General features: G+C 41.3%; 1 protein-coding gene across 7 annotated transcripts in view; it reads right to left on the bottom strand.

The window, feature by feature from the left end:
- LOC123749104 (tudor domain-containing protein 1) overlaps positions 1-17,147 on the bottom strand; it is a 141,160-nt gene extending 124,013 nt beyond the window's left edge. For 3 of the 7 annotated variants that reach the window (XM_045731213.2, XM_045731218.2, XM_045731219.2), the window contains exons 1-3: positions 16,765-16,924; positions 10,455-10,590; positions 8,494-8,651 (exon numbers count right to left, since the gene is read on the bottom strand). In XM_045731213.2, the coding sequence (XP_045587169.2) occupies positions 8,494-8,642 (149 nt within the window). In that variant the 5' untranslated portion in view covers positions 8,643-8,651; positions 10,455-10,590; positions 16,765-16,924. Of the gene's footprint in view, positions 1-8,493; positions 8,652-10,454; positions 10,591-16,445; positions 16,490-16,764; positions 16,925-16,953 lie in introns of those variants that run through there. The other 4 variants (XM_045731215.2, XM_045731216.2, XM_045731214.2 and 1 more) reach the window with 4 other exon arrangements.
- Positions 17,148-17,715: the final 568 nt, after the last annotated feature.

The raw sequence follows: 17,715 nt of genomic DNA, 5'->3' as shown, positions 1-17,715 counted from the left end.
ACATTACGGGGAAGTCCTGTCCCAAGTCAAAAGGGGTGAACAACGGAGAAGAGCACCCACCGACAGGACGGAACCAATGGACGTAAGGGACAAGGTTGGCCTGGGGAAGGGCCAATGCCCAACAACTTGTGCGGAGAGTGGGGGAGGAAAACCCCACTCCGCACAACCGCAAGCCCTGCCCAGAGGGTAGAAAAAACCCCGGCGGGTTCCAATGGGGCCAGAGGCCCCCCAAGTCAGCCCTTCCCCAGCCCTGGGAACCCACACGGCAGGCCCTGTGGCCTGCTGTGTGGGTTCCCAAGCCGTCCCCCAAAGTCCCAGCCTCAAGAAAAATCGGGGCAGCCGTGAAAAACACAAAGGAAGGGAGCCCACTGGCAGACTCATACAACACGGCTGGAGGAGCAGGCTCAAATGCTCCATCGCTACCCTGAAAGGGGAATTCCCAGAGACCAATCGAGTCTCAAAACCATGGAAGCCCCACCCCGACCCAAGACCTACATACGGTAAAGACCCGGATGCAGGGAGGAAGGGGTGGGGGACCCGACAAGACCACCAACCAAAAAGGGGCAGCCGCGGGGCTTCCGGGGAGCAAACAACCTACGCGTTGCCATCGAAACTTAACGTGCAACGCCCGTGATGCCGGCACTCACTTAGTCACCAGAAGACTGGGTAACCGAGCCACATCAAGCAACAAAACTGGCAGGACCCCGGGCCGAAGGTGTCACCGACCCCACAGGCAGCTGACTGAGGCAAAACAGTGAGTGTCCCCCTGAGACAAGGGAACAGAGCAACCCTCAAACTCGCACAAAGCGAGGGGAGGACTTCGGGGTCACATCCATCGGGCCCACACTCCCCCTAGGGGTTTCCCAGGGTCCTGAGCATTTACTATAAGAGGACTTGCGCTCAGGTAATCCCAGGCAGGGTACTGCTAACCGGCGGCCATGTCTACCAAATAACTTTCTAAGAACTGAACCCTCGGGACGTGTACACTCACGGGGACCTAGCAGGGGGAACCACCAGAAGGAAGAGAATCCAGTACATAGGGGGCAAGAACCAAAGGCAGACCCCCACCAGGTAGACAAACAAAACGAAAAAATAAAACCCCCGCAAGAGGACAGCGTACCCAGGCGGAACAGAGCCGGCCACTATGATTGGTGAAAACAAGCTGCGCAGTACCCTGCGCCCCTACCAGTGCAAACTGCCCCTTACCCTAAGGCGAACAAGGGAGACAGAACCCCTCATCACACAAAGGGCAGCTGAAAACCAAAAAGTAGATGGCCTAGCAGAAGCAGGACCCAAGGAACTTGTGGAAGGTAACCCCAAGCCCCAAGAGCAGTACTTACAGGGCACCTAGGGAAGGCATCCCTAGGCGCATGCAGCCCGAGTACTGGAGACTCGCTCCCGCCTCACACACCACCTAGAAGACAGACACCACACTCTAGGCACAGTGCTGAAACAACCACTGGAGCTGGAGCACACAACCGGTGCCTTTAGTATCAGCCGAAGAACTGATGGGTGGATAGCCGGCGTGAGAGGTCTGGGGCTCCCGGGGACAGGGGGAGCTGTGCAGACAGTGGCGCGGTGACGTGTGACGTCATAGTTGTTTGCTTGTTTTCTGTTGGGGAGTTCTATCCACTAATTCGGCTTTTGGTAGCTATTTTTACCAGAATAGGGGTCTGTTTTGGGATGCTTACCTTTCTGGATGTTTGACCCGGTCAATGGCAGACATAGAATGCTTCCAACCACACAGGGGTTTCTATAGGCCATTGCTCCCCTTGCCTCTCTGAGGGGGCCAGGTTCTGGCCGTGGTCCCCGGTAGGCCCTAAGAACTCCATACACATGACTGATGCCAAAGTCTGACATTAGCATATCAGCCTGGTATAGCTCCGGGGAGCCGATAGGGCTTCCCCTAGAAAAGTCATGATCAGTGCAGAAAGAAAATGGAGAATCATAATTTGATTTTTTCGATATTGCACCAAGGAATGTCATTTTCAGAGTCCTCTGGCTGAACTAGGAATTCAGATCCCAACCTAAATAAAGTTACTCTTGAACAGAAAAATCTGCTCTATCCAATGGTGTCATTCAAAACCAAATTGGGAATGAGGCATATTGAGATATTTTGCCTTGAAAGTTGACTAGTTTTGCACATAATTTTTTGGGGGCCAACTTTCAAGTGGGCCACCTTTGGACATATGGATACAACAGAGTTGCTATTGCACTTGTTATACATCGTTGCAAAAGATCATGCATTTAGACCTTTTGCTGATGAGGAAGTGGTCTCCAAGTTGGGGTCCAAATTTCTCACGACAAAATTTGGCAGTGATTTTAGCATGGATGGATAGCTGAATGGCCACCCATACTGCTTTTTTGAATACACTACGTTATTCTACACCAAAATTTCTCCTGGTATGTCAAATTTCACACTCCTACAGGCAATACAAGTGATTTAACGAAGGGTCAAAGTTGGTCATTTTTGTGGTACTTACGCATTAACGGGACGAGAGCCCATTGAATATGGACCTGTTATTTAAGAACCAAAGCAGATTGACATCTAATATTTTGCAAAGTGTCATTTGGGGTCTAGGGCTATCTTACTACAAAATTTCGTGGCATTTGGAGAGGGTCGAGAGGGTGCCATAGGTGACTTTTTGGTGATTTGAGATGGAATGACCCTTCTCACTCATCATTCTGCTGCTCCCTCATCATTCAGCTTATCATCATTCAGCATGCACAATCCATGGCCCACTCGCCTGAGAGTGCTGAGTACTGCCTGACACTAAGAAGTAACTCTGGAGTATATAGGATATAGGGGAGAGGCAGTAGGGAGAGTATAGTCAGTTTTCAAATGATAAGATTCGGAAAGGAGCTTTTCGTGTTAATTCATCACACTAATTTCTGAGTAAGGAATATAAACAATTACTTCACTCACTATGTAATCACTAACTTCTTTCTTTTGTTTTAATTTATTTATACTGTATATAAAAGAGTTCTTGCATTCTTGTACAGCCACTAGCACAAATGGTGTTTCGGGCAAGTCCTTAATCCTAATTTTCCCCAGAATACGACCCATCAAATCCTTTAACACCCAAATACCCATTCACTGCTGGGTGAACAGAGGCTACAGTTTAGATTGGCGCCCAGTAAATTTTCCCCGGCCAGTATACAAGTATACATTAGTATACTTGCCAGTATACATTATTGAAGGCCAGTATACAAATCCAAGCCAAAGCGCTCGCGAAACACCAGGCGAGCGTTTTATCACTTCGCCATGGGAACTGCTTTACTTGTCCTATTTATGTACTGTTTGTTCTATGAATAAAATAAAAATAATAATAATAATAATGTAAAAAACCATAGGAGCCATGATGATGCACTCATTAATGTAGTTACATTAGTGTGATTGCCCTGTGCAATAATAATAATAATAATAATAATAATAATAATAATAATAATAATAATAATGATAATAAATAATAAATATAATAAGCTTCATATGTAACCCAAAATATGATCGTCTCAGTCCAGGAATATCTGGCTTAAGTGCCTCAAGCCGTCTCCAATCCACCAATCAACCGTCTAAAATTCCGTCAACTGGGATAAGCATGATAGGGTTACATACAAGGACTGATCACACAACCCATCCTCTCGACTAATACGGTCCCTACTGTACAACATAAGGGGTACTATGAAACCTGGTGACTCTCAAACACCTACATTTTCTTAAAGTGCGTTAAGTTTAGGTGGGTGGTTTGGGTTCGTGCATTTTGGTACTGTACTCCTCATTTTAAATAGTATTCAAAATCAGGAGAATGGGCTGGGCCCCAATCCTTCACAGGGTTCTCATAACAGGATACGTCCCATCATCCTACAGAAGTTACGCGAAGCAGGAAGTGTAACCGTGCAAGGTAATGTGCTTCACAGCACCTCTCCTTCAAATGCCCACTCTACACAAGGCTCTCATGCCTTTGCTCTCCTAGTACCAAATAGGTGTCTGGGGGTAAGACAGTTTCTGGAGGCTGCATCCTGGCACTGGTCAGTAGTTGGCCTAGTATTCAGATATACCTGTACTTCAAATGCACTATTAAAGGGAAAGCAACTTTCAACTTCAGAAAAAGAGAAAGACTTAGGTGTGGACATAACTTGAGATCTAGCACCAGAAGCCCCACACATCAGCATAATAATGAGAGCAGCATGTGCCATACCAATAAACATCTGGTTATCTTTCAGGTACTTGAGCAAGGATTCCTTCCAAACACTGTATACATCCTTTGTGAGACCCATTATTGAGTATGCTGCCCCAGCATGGAACTCCTACCTAAAAAACTCCAAAATAATAATAAATAATATAAATAAATAATTTTTATTTAGGCAAAGGTACATACATAAAGAGATTTTACAAAGTTTGTTGGCTTTATAGATAAGAGCTAGTACATACAATGCCTAAAGCCACTATTACGCAAAGCGTTTCGGGCAGGAAAAAACACTACTGACTAAAGCTTAAAACTAATGGGTAAAAAGAAAAAAATGCGTTGAGTACAAATAAAAATAGAGGTAAAAGAGGGGGGAACATTGTTGAAAAAACAGCACAAATACAATTACAAATTATTACAGAAAATTACATTAAAACAGCGTTGATTTGAAAAAAAAAAAAAAAAAAAAAAAAAAAAAACATACATGGGTTGACAATAGAGGGGTAAGGTAGGTTACAGGGAATTTATTAGGTATAGCTTCGTTTTTAACTTAAACTGGTTGAGAGAGGTACTGTCTTTAACATGGTTGGGAAGGTCATTCCACATTCTGGGCCCCTTGATTTGTAGAGCATTTCTGGTTTGATTAAGTCGTACTCTAGGAATATCAAAACTGTATTTATTTCTGGTGTGGTGCTCATGGGTTCTGTTACAACCTTCTATGAAGCTTTTGAGATCAGGATTGGTATTACAGTTTAGCGTTTTGTATATGTATAGTACACATGAGAGAATGTGCAGTGACTTAATGTCTAACATATTCAGGGATTTGAGTAGGGGTACCGAGTGATGTCTGGGGCCAGAATTGGATATTGTCCTAATAGCAGCTTTGTGTTGAGTAATTAGAGGACGTAAGCGATTTTGGGTAGTAGAGCCCCAAGCACAAATACCATAGTTGAGATATGGATAGATAAGGGAGTAATAGAGAGTCACCAGGGCAGGGCGTGGTACATAATATCTGATCTTAGAAAGAATGCCCACAGTTTTTGAAACTTTTTTTGATATGTTTAGAATGTGTCCCTGGAAATTCAGCTTGTGGTCAATGAGAATGCCAAGGAATTTGCCATCTAATTTGTTACAAATTTGGGTATTGTTTATCAAAAAAACTTGAAAAGGTTTAAAAATATACAACAAGTCTCAATCTCTGCTAAGGAAGGAGAGAGGGAATCTTCTTGAGGTTATCTTGAGATGATTTCGGGGCTTTTTTTTAGTGTCCCCGTGGCCCGGTCCTCGACCAGGCCTCCACCCCCAGGAAGCAGCCCGTGACAGCTGACTAACACCCAGGTACCTATTTTACTGCTAGGTAACAGGGGCATAGGGCGAAAGAAACTCTGCCCAATGTTTCTTGCCGGCGCCTGGGATCGAACCCAGGACCACAGGATCACAAGTCCAGCATGCTGTCCGCTCGGCCGACCGGCTCCGGAAGAAGGAAGAAGGAAGACATGATAATGCACTAAGGAGAACTGACAAAGTAGAAGAAGAAGCAATGTTCATATTAAGCAACAGTGGAACGAAAAGAACATAATTAGAAATTAAAAACACAGATGAGTCACAGATGTCAAAAAGAATGTTTTTAGTCAAAGAATCATAAATACCCAGCACTGACTGTAATGAAACTCCTCTTTCTGAAGGAGCACTGGTGACTCAAACTATCTTGCTGAGATTCCTCCATACTAAACAATCACGCATCAGTCGCATAAGTTGTGTCTGGCCTACTGGGGACCTGAGCTAGAGCCTGGTCCCCTCACAGAGGAATAGGCTGTGGCAATCCACCACCCCACCAGAAAAAACTCCAGAAAGTCCTGAGGCTCTTAACCGTTTCTGGTACGAGAATTGACTTAGTTCTGGAATGATTTTTGTTGCCCGGTGTTGAACTTTCTCCAAAGCGGCTAAGTCCTTCTGAAGATGCGGTCTCCATGTTTGGATACAATAATCCAAGCACCCAAAAATCATATATTTGAATCTCTACCTTCTTTTCCCTAAAGTCAAAGGTATGCTTAATTATTCTTAGGGTTTGGTTAGCTATTTTTACTGCTGTTCCTACCTGCTGCCCCACCACTTTCAGTGAATGGTGGATTTTGATTCAAAGGACCATTTTATCATCAACCTGCTGCAAGGTAATGCTATTAATTTGGTAGTTGTGACGTGGGTTGTTATGCCCCACATGCAAGTCTTGCATTTGTAATATTAAAAAGCATTTGCCAGTCTTCTGACCATCTGTGGAGTTCATGTAGGTCTCTTTGTAAGGCTTCAATATCATTCTCATTTCCCACTTTACCATAGATCTTAAGTGTCATTTGCAAATTTGATGATGTGGTTTGTAATATTCTCATCTATGTCACTGATGTATATGATAAAAAGGGTTGGCCCCAAAATGGACCACTGTGGTACCCCACTCGCCACATTTATTCAGATTCATTCCCATGTAGCACATTTCTGTTTTCTTTTGTTTTAACCATTGTTTCATCTATTCTAGTATTCTACAATTATTCCATATGCCTTGATAGTCTTGCATATAGTATCTTACTAAAAGCTTTAGCAAAATTCATGTATAATACATCCACAGGAAGTTCTTTGTCAAAGTAGCTGGTTACCGTTTTCAAAATTGTGAGCAGGCTTGTAAGACGGGATCTATTTTTAACAAACTCATGTTGAAAAGATTTTACAAGATTGTTCGCTGTGAGATTGTGAATGATTTCTTCCCTTAGGATTGATTCTCTTCATGAGATTGCAGATGTGTGAAGTCATGATGATAGGACAGTAGTTTTCTGCTGAGTTCTTTCTGCCTTCTTTGAAAAGAACCCCAAAGGGCAAGAAACTTAGTTTCAAGTATTACAATATGTTCACTTAACTGAAACTGGTGCAATGGTGAGAGTCACCAGGTAACCTGGCTATTAGTTAGTGAGGGCACTCATTTGAAAGTTACTTGAAATAAGAGTTTGTAAGGGTCATATATTTAACTTCTAAAATGCGTCTGACATTTTCAGCACATTATGACGGCAGTGATTCTTAAAGTTAACCTGTGAGTGGCTAACATGTCCTCTCATCAATGACAACTTTTTATGGTACTCATCAAGCTGCACAAAATTTAAGCACTGTAATATCAACATTGTCTGTGCATCAGCCCTGATCGCTTAGGTGGGTTGTGTAACATACTGTATATGACTTGGGGTGCACCAAAGAGTTCGGTGTTTTTTTTCTTCTTTTATAAAAATTTTATTTATTTGTTATAGTTTGGTTACAGTAGTTAGGTTAGTTGGATGTTAGAAATGGTGCAATGGTATCGTGATGGGTTGTGACGAGCATGTCTTAAGTGCTGTTGGCGGAGTCAGGCAAGGCATAGTGTTGAAGGTCATCGGAAGTGGAGAGCTTTTGCAAGGCCTGGAGAGAGCAGCTTGAATGAAGCAGAGAGTAAAGCTTGAACAAGATCACGGGTGGAGTCCTTGAAGGAAGGCAAGAGCCGAGAGCTTGAATGAGTGAGAGCAGAGAGCTTGAATGAGTGAGAGCAGAGCTTGAATGAGTGAGAGCAGAGCTTGAATGAGTGAGAGCAGAGCTTGAATGAGTGAGAGTAGAGAGCTTGAATGAGTGAGAGCAGAGAGCTTGAATGAGTGAGAGCAGAGAGCTTGAATGAGTGAGAGCAGAGAGCTTGAATGAGTGAGAGCAGAGGGCTTGAATGAGGGCAGGAGTAGCTGTCTCCTTTGTAGTGTCACTTGTAGTTTCTGGTGTGGGAGTTGGAACTAGACAGGCGATGCTGTGTCGCCGACCATCTTATGTCTCTGTTCACCTGACCTTGTGTTGGACCCATTATGCTCTTTACTTGGCAGGCTCATCATCATTTGATATGATGGGAAGCTTACCGGTTACTTTTGCCTGTCCTAAATGATTGATGGAAACCTTGGGGAATTTGCTAGCTGTCACTAATGGTCAGTGAATGTGACTGCAGGTGTTATAAGCAATTATGGAGATTGTAGGGACCTTTTGAGTAATTACAATAGAGATTCTGGAAAAACGTGGCACAGATACATTATCTCTAATGTAACTGCTACAGTTGCATGGGTTTGTAAGCTTCTGGTTAGGCAAAACAGTTGCATTTTATGGAGTGGCAAATGAAAAGAACATGCTGGATACCAAGCCACATGTCACCCTGCCGGACTGCACATCTTACATCCAAGGATGCACTGGGATCAAGCATGAGGGAAAATAGCCAAATGTAAGAACTACGTATATGTATATGCTGTACTATGTAACTTACAGATTGGCAGTTCGAGAGAAATTAGCACCTGGTCCCTCACAATTTACAGTGGAACTCTGACTGTTAAGGTAGTCTTCCAGTCGTGGATCCCAGCCATCTAGTATGTCCTTTTCTGAAGACACTTGGACTGTCTTTGCAATAGCACCCATACTTGCGACCTAAAAAAAATTTCAGATGATTTTTAAAGAAGAAACAATATTTTTGGTCTTCACATGCTATACATGTTTCTTGTAAATATAAACCTGTCAAAATAAGAGTACCACCTGCAAGTAAATGGATTAATCAAAGAAAATTTAATGAGATGAAATTTTTAGTAGTGAATTGCAGTGCTATTTTGTTTCATGGTCATGTCAGATTCCACATGCAATTATTGTTAATCCTTAAGAGATGTTCATGGCAACTTTCCCTGCAAAAATAATATGAAACCCAATATTACTGGATTTTTAACCATTCCACTACTACTAATACAAGGATGCTTTTGTCATATCTGACCACACTATGCTAGTCATACAGGGATGATTTGAAATGCTGCATAAGATTTTAATTTCCTGCGGGTACACAGGGGTTCTTGTCAGTTTTCTTAGACTTCCAGTAAACAGATGTCACTTTGAGACAAATTTGTGGACACCATTCCTGGGGTGTGAAAGCATTAGTACTGAGTAAGCAACCAAAGGTGGCATATGCAGTATAAGCTAACAGCACAGCTGTTGGCATATGCAGTATAAGCTAACAGCACAGCTGTTGGCATATGCAGTATAAGCTAACAGCACAGCTGTTGGCATATGCAGTATAAGCTAACAGCACAGCTGTTGGCATATGCAGTATAAGCTAACAGCACAGCTGTTGGCATATGCAGTATAAGCTAACAGCACAGCTGTTGGCATATGCAGTATAAGCTAACAGCACAGCTGTTGGCATATGCAGTATAAGCTAACAGCACAGCTGTTCAGCTTGTTCTGCTGCATCACTTAAAAATGACAAACAATCTATGTAACTGCTATTTTTTGGTGATGATAGTATCATAGAAGATCCTGACTATGATAACGATTATATACACTGTTCAGATGTCAGTGAACACTGTGCTGTTTATGATCTTCGCATCATGAAACAACATTCTTAGGAAGTAAACTTGTGCAAAATGATTTATAGTCTGGATTTGGCCAGTGTACTGCACAACCTGTGATATTACAAGGAAAGGGGGTACACCACCCTACATATCATGTCTGTCAGTATTATTGTGACTGTCACATGTCCTGCAGAAATGGGACTTGCGAGAGCTCCCACGGGGTTCCCATCCCGTTCCTCAGGAATCCAGTAAACAGTTGGCATCTTGAAAAATAAACAAATATTCTGCATCCCTCCTGGCTGAGTGTGCCTCAGTACTGTCAGAGCGACCAAGGTTGACACATGCAGTTGCAACTCTCAGTACAACTGCACAAGTTGGGGGCCACACCACCACTTAATAATCACAAATTAAATAACTTCAATTTTGTGATGAAAGTGTTATAAATGATCCTGACTAATAAAAATAATGTACAAGATTCAGATATCAGTGAATGCAATGCTATTTTATTTATTTATTTATATATACAAGTGAACTGTATATACTATATATAGTGAGCTATATATGCACATTCTTACATTCTTGTACAGCCACTATCACGCATAAGTGTTTCGGGCAAAACAAAACGAAGACGGCACGTTCTGATGTTCACAGCGGGAGGCAGATTTTCACAGCAAACAGCCGGTTTGTAAATCTACACATCATGCAAAATGACCTCGTGTTCTTTTAGAAAATAATAATGTGGAAAATTATTCACATTCATGATTTAGTGACAAGAATCTGAGAGTAATAGCAGTGTTCACAGTAATAATAGTGACGTGCATAGTATATTTCTCAGTGTTTTGCTGCGTCAGCTGCTGGAGTTAATATGTCGTAGTAATTACCCAAGTGTATTTACCTATGTGTAGTTACAGGGGGAGAGCTACGCTCGTGGTGTCCCGTCTTCCCAGCACTCTGCCATACAGTATAACGCTTTGAAACTACTGATGGTTTTGGCCACCACCTCACTCAACTTGTTCCAACTTGCGACCACTCTGAAAGTGAATTTTCTTATATTTCTTTGGCAGCTTCGTTTAGATAGTTTAAATTTATGTCTTGTTCTTGAAGTTCCATGTCTCAGGAATGTGTACCTCTATACTATCCTAAGATTTCATTACTATCACACCAAAATTACTTATGTGGTTCATTATGATTTATAAAAATATAGATAGATGTAAAGTATATAATTTATTTATTTATATACAAGAAGGTACATCGGGTTTGTGAGAATACATAGCATAGTATTTACAATCTTGTAAAGCCACGTACATGCAGCATTTCGGGCAGGTCCTAAATCTAACAGATAATTTTAAGTAGGTAAATTCTAGCAGAATTAATAAAATGATAACACATACATTGCAAGAAAAAATGAGATGAGAGAGATTAGAAAGTATATTAAAGTACATTGGTATATTAAATGTGTGTGTGTATATTTACCCGATTTACCCAAGGGCCACTAACCATAGTGGCCTCAACGAGGACAGGAAGCCGGCGGCTTGTTGAAGGTCCCCCCCCCCCATTTGCTAAATAAAGCTAAATAAAGTCCATCTTTGGTTAACTGCCAACAAACTCACCCTGAACATTGACAAAACTTTCTATATTCTGTTTGGCAATAAATCCTCTAATCAAATAAATCTCAAAATAAATACCAAAATTTGTAACAAATTAGATGGCAAGTTCCTTGGCGTTCTCATTGACCACAAGTTGAATTTCCAGGGACACATTCTAAATATAGCAAAAAAAAGTTTCAAAAACTGTTGGCATTCTTTCTAAGATCAGATATTATGTACCCCGCCCTGCCCTGATGACACACTATTACTCCCTCATCTATCCATAACTCAACTATGGTATTTGTGCTTGGGGTTCTACTACCCAAAATCATTTACGTCCTCTAATTATTCAACACAAAGCTGCTATTAGGACAATATCCAACTCTAGCCCCAGACATCACTCGGTACCCCTACTCAAATCTCTGAATATGTTAGATATTAAGTCACTGCACATTCTCTCATGTGTATTATACATATATAAAATGCTGAACTGTAATGCCAATCCTGACCTCAAAAGCTTCATTGAAGGTTGTAACAGAACCCATGAGCACCACACCAGAAATAAATACAGTTTTGATATTCCAAGAGTACGACTTAATCAAACTAGAAATGCTCTACAAATCAAGGGACCCAGAATGTGGAATGACCTTCCCAACCATGTTAAAGACTGTACCTCTCTCAACCAGTTTAAGATAAAAACGAAGCACTACCTAATAAATTCCCTGTAACCTACCTTACCCCTCTGTTGTCAACCCATGTCTGTTTTTTTTTTAAACAACGCTGTTTGAATGTAATTGTCTGTAATAATTTGTAATTGTATTTGTGCTGCTTTTTCAGCCATGTTCCCCCCTCTTTTACCTCTATTTTTATTTGTTCTCAACACATTTTATTCTTTATACCCATTAGTATTAAGCTTTAGTCATTAATGTTCTTCCTGCCCGAAACGCTTTGCGTAATAGTGGCTTTAGGCATTGTATGTACTAGCTCTATCTATTAATCCAACAAACTTTGTAAAATCTTTTGTATATATGTACCTTACCTAAATAAACATTTATTTATTTATTTATTATTATTTGCTTTGATCTTTTCCAGGTATATTATAAAACCCATAACAGTTTTGGCATTTAGGGCTCCGGCGGGTAGGGGGTTCCGTGGGTTAATAACCCTGTGGGTGAAGAAGCATCTGCTGTTGTCAGTCCAACATTGTGGCTTGTTGAGCGTGACACCGTTGTTGTTCCTTGTTTGTGTTACATCTGACCTTCTGAACATATTGTCCGGATCAACATCCTCCAAATCGTTCAGTATTTTAAAAGTGTCAATAAGATCCGTTCTGTGATGCCTGGTTGGTAGTGTTGTTAGCCCCTGTGGCCCTCAACCGTTCCTGATACCAGAGTTAACTTAGTGCTGGAATGACTTTTGTTGCCCGGTGTTGCACCTTCTCCAGAGCAGCTCCGGCCTTCTGACGAACAAGTCTCCATGCTTGGATATTTTTATTTATTTATTTATTTATTTATATATATACAAGAAGGTACATTGGGTTTGTGAGAATACATTGGATAGTACAGTATTTACATTCTTGTAAAGCCACTAGTACGCGCAGCGTTTCGGGCAGGTTCTTAATCTAGCAGATAATTTTAAGTAGGTAATTTCTATCAGAATTGATAAATGATAAAGATACATTGCATGAGAAAAATGAGACGAGAGATCTTAGTAAGTATATTAAAGCACATTGTTATATTAAAGCTCTGATTGATTACATTGACAGCTTGATTAGTAATTTAAACAAGATTAATAGACACCATACAGCAGATTGACAGCACATACAAGACAGCAATGATCACAATGGTAAAGATGTTCAGATTGGGTACATAAAGATTGGGAGACTGGGTAGCAAAAGATACAGATAAACAAGATTTATAAACACCATACAGTAGATTGGCAGCACATATAAGAAGACAGCAATGATCACAATTGTAAAGATGTTCAAATTGGGAACATAAAGGTTAGGAGATTGGGTAGCAATAGATACAGTGCAATTTTAAGGCAAAAAGTGAAAAACTATGAAGATGAAATTAGGTACTTTTTAGTATTGATTTTGAATGATGTAAAAGTTGGACAGCTTTTCAATTCAGTAGGGAGTGAGTTCCATAAACTGGGTCCCTTTATTTGCATAGAGTGTTTACACAGATTAAGTTTAACTCTGGGGATATCAAAGAGATATTTATTTCTGGTGTGGTGATAATGGGTCCTATTACATCTGTCCAGGAAGAGTTTCTGACAAGGATTTGCATTTAAGAACAGGGTTTTGTAAATGTAGTTGACACAAGAGAATTTATGGAGTGAGATTATGTTTAGCATGTTTAGGGAGTTAAACAAGGGGGCTGTGTGTTGTCTGAAAGCAGAATTTGATATTATTCTGATAGCAGATTTTTGCTGGGTGATGATGGACTTGAGGTGGTTTGCAGTGGTTGAACCCCATGCACAGATACCATAATTGAGATAGGGATAGATTAGTGCATAATATAGAGATATGAGAGCAGAGTTAGGTACATAATATCTGATTTTGGAGAGTATACCAACTGTTTTAGAGACTTTCTTGGTTATGTGTTGTATGTGGGTACTGAAGTTGAGTCTCTTGTCTAGGAATATGCCAAGAAACTGTCCATCATTTTTATTGCTAATGTTTACATTGTTAATCTGAAGCTGAATTGCATTTGTAGATTTGCTTCCAAATAGGATGTAGTAGGTCTTTTCTATGTTAAGTGTTAGTTTGTTGGTTGACATCCATAAGTGGACTTTTTTTAGTTCATTATTAACAACATCATTTAGTGTATGTGGGTTGGGGTTGGAGTAGATGAGGGTAGTATCATCAACAAACAAAATAGGTTTCAGAATGTTAGAGACATTAGGCAGATCATTGATGTATATAAGAAATAGAAGAGGTCCCAAGATGCTGCCCTGTGGCACTCCCAACGGTTATTGGTAGAATGGGAGAGATTATATTATTGATGGCTACACATTGGTGTCTATCACTAAGATAGGATTGGATATAGTCCAGTGCATGATATAATAAAACCTAATGACCAGAGACTTATACAACTGAACCATTGCCTTCTTTTCCGTATAGTCAATTATTGTCCTTATATTCATACACGTATTCAGAGAAGCAAAGGAAGAATCCGTGGTTTAACAGAGAAGCAAAGGAAGAATCCGTGGTTTAATAAGGAATGTATGAAAGCAAAGGAGCAGAACAAAAGGGCATGGAGGAACTTCCGTAATAACAGAACACCAGAAAGTAGAGAGAGAGATACCAGAGAACCAGGAACGAGTATGTCAGTGTGAGAAGAGCAGCTGAGAAAAGGTATGAAAATGATATAGCTAATAAAGCCAAGACCGAACCCAAGCTACTACACAGTCACATCAGGAGGAAGACAACAGTGAAGGAACAGGTGATGAAACTTAGGGTGGGCGAGGACAGGTACACAGAGAATGACAAAGAGGTGTGTGAAGAACTCAACAAAAGGTTTCAGGAGGTCTTTACAATAGAACAGGGAGATGTCGCGGCGCTAGAAGAGGTGACAGCAAACCAGGTGACCTTGGATAGGTTCGAAATTACAAGAGATGAGGTCAAGAAGCACCTATTGGAGCTGGATGTGAGAAAAGCTGTTGGGCCGGATGGAATCTCGCCATGGGTATTGAAAGAGTGTGCAGGAGCACTTTGCCTACCACTCTCCATAGTGTATAGTAGGTCACTGGAAATGGGGGACCTACCAGAAATATGGAAGACTGCTAATGTAGTACCAATATACAAAAAGGGTGACAGACAAGAGACACTGAACTACAGGCCAGTATCCTTAACTTGTATACCATGCAAGGTGATGGAGAAGATTGTGAGAAAAAACCTAGTAACACATCTGGAGAGAAGAGACTTCGTGACAACCCATCAACATGGGTTCAGGGAGGGTAAATCTTGCCTTACAGGATTGATAGAATTCTACGATCAGGTGACAAAGATTAAACAAGAAAGAGAAGGGTGGGCGGACTGCATTTTTTTGGACTGTCGGAAAGCCTTTGACACAGTACCCCATAAAAGGTTGATGCATAAGCTAGAGAAACTGGCAGGAGTAACTGGTAGGGCGCTCCAGTGGATAAGGGAGTACCTAAGCAATAGGAAGCAGAGAGTTACAGTGAGGGGTGAGACCTCAGACTGGCGTGAAGTCACCTGTGGAGTCCCACAGGGCTCTGTACTTGGACCTATCCTGTTTCTGATATACGTAAATGATCTCCCAGAGGGTATAGACTCATTCCTCTCAATGTTTGCTGACAACGCCAAAATTATGAGAAGGATTAAGACAGAGGAGGACAGCTTGAGGCTTCAAGAAGACCTGGACAAGCTGCAGGAATGGTCGAACAAATGGCTGTTAGAGTTTAATCCAAGCAAATGTAATGTAATGAAGATAGGGGTAGGAAGCAGGAGACCAGATACAAGGTATCACTTGGGAGATGAAATACTTCAAGAGTCCGAGAGAGAGAAAGACCTGTGGATTGATATCACGCCAGACCTGTCCCCTGAAGCTCACATCAAGAGGATAACATCAGCAGCATATGCCAGGTTGGCTAACATAAGAACGGCCTTTAGAAACTTGTGTAAGGAATCTTTCAGAACATTATATACCACATATGTCAGACCAATCCTGGAGTATGCGACACCAGCATGGAGTCCATATCTAGTCAAGCATAAGACTAAAATGGAAAAGGTTCAAAGGTTTGCCACCAGACTAGTACCCGAGCTGAGAGGTATGAGCTACGAGGAGAGACTACGGGAATTAAACCTCACTTCGTTGGAAGACAGAAGTTAGGGAGGACATGATCACCACATTCAAGATCCTCAAGGGAATTGACAGGATTGATAAAGACAGTCTATTTAACACAAGGGGCACATGCACTAGGGGACACAGGTGGAAACTGAGTGCCCAAATGAGCCACAGAGATATTAGAAAGAACTTTTTTAGTGTCAGAGTGGTTGACAAATGGAATGCATTAGGAAGTGATGTGGTGGAGGCTGACTCCATACACAGTTTCAAGTGTAGATATGATAGAGCCCAATAGGCTCAGGAACCTGTACACCAGTTGATTGACAGTTGAGAGGCGGGACCAAAGAGCCAGAGCTCAACCCCCGCAAGCACAACTAGGTGAGTACACGTTAGGGTATACCAAGCTCCCCCCCCCCCCCCTGAAGATAGAACTACTGACCCCGCCAACGATACAACCCCACAACAAGCTGAGTAACTCCTGAGTACCTATTTACTGCTAGGTGAACTGGAGCATCAGGTGATAGGAAATGCGCCCCCACCCCTTCTGTCCAGCCCGGGATTCGAACCCGAAATTCAGGATAGCGGGAGTGGAGAACGAGACCAGACTGTCGTAGCCGCACCCTTCCAATGTTGTTTATTATTATTAATAAACTAACATACGTTTGCCAAAACTGCCGTTTGTGATCAGTGACATTTAGGAAAAAAACACAAATTCCCCCCCACCCCCTTCCCCATCCTAAAACAAGTAAGAAATATATATATATATATATAAATTATTAACGATAAAAATGACTGACTTACTGACCTCAGCTGAGCCTTCAACACCAAGATGGTCTCGTGTATAACACCCAATGCACACACCTAAATTACATTACACCGCTTCTACACCACTTGGCGCAAAATACAAATAAATCCATATAACCCAATATAAAAGGCGAATACATCGATATATATATATATATATATATATATATATATAATGTTTATCAATCACCCAGGTTTGGGCAGTGAGTGAGAGCTAAGTGTCTTCACTCCTCACAAACAGCTTCTGTAGTTATCTTATCTGTCCGTTATTGATACAGAGATAACGCTGGTCTTCCCGCCCGCTGTCTCCGTGCTCTCACGTGTGCGGAAATTTGTGAATTAAAGGGGTAAAGGTGAAATATAATGAGGTGCTCTACCCGCACCGACCGCCTTACTCACCTCAACCCTCAACACTGCAGCCATCTTCTCCATTACGAACCTAAATTTGTTATTCGTTTATACAACTTTCCAAGCATATTAACCCTTTCAAAACATTTCTTTTTGTATTATTATTAGTGGAACGAGTGTGCAATTCAACTATTATTTGCAGAAATTGAGTTTAAACTTCCTGGAAGTAAGCTCACAGACCCGTTTTCTTTGTCTCGTTTCCCCTACAGAACAAATTTGTCCACAAAGTGGAACTAAATTTATAAATAAATAAATAAATAAATGTTTATTTAGGTAAGGTACATACATAAAGAGATTTTACAAAGTTTGTTGGATTAATAGATAGAGCTAGTACATACAATGCCTAAAGCCACTATTACGCAAAGCGTTTCGGGCAGGTTGTTATTAAAGTCCTGAGATTATAAATACACGGTTATATTTCTGACCGTAATTATTATTTTCACAATAGGGATGGGACTCTTGCGTCTCTAATAGTCAGGAAGGATCGACTCTGCACCCTGACTCCACCTTTATTTATTTATTTATTTATTTATATACAAGAAGG

The sequence above is a fragment of the Procambarus clarkii genome, chromosome 31 (genome assembly GCF_040958095.1).
Source record: "Procambarus clarkii isolate CNS0578487 chromosome 31, FALCON_Pclarkii_2.0, whole genome shotgun sequence".
NCBI classification, from domain to species: Eukaryota; Metazoa; Arthropoda; class Malacostraca; order Decapoda; family Cambaridae; genus Procambarus; species Procambarus clarkii.
The sequence above is the reverse complement of the archived record's forward strand: the minus strand, read 5'-3'. Positions and strand labels throughout refer to the sequence as shown.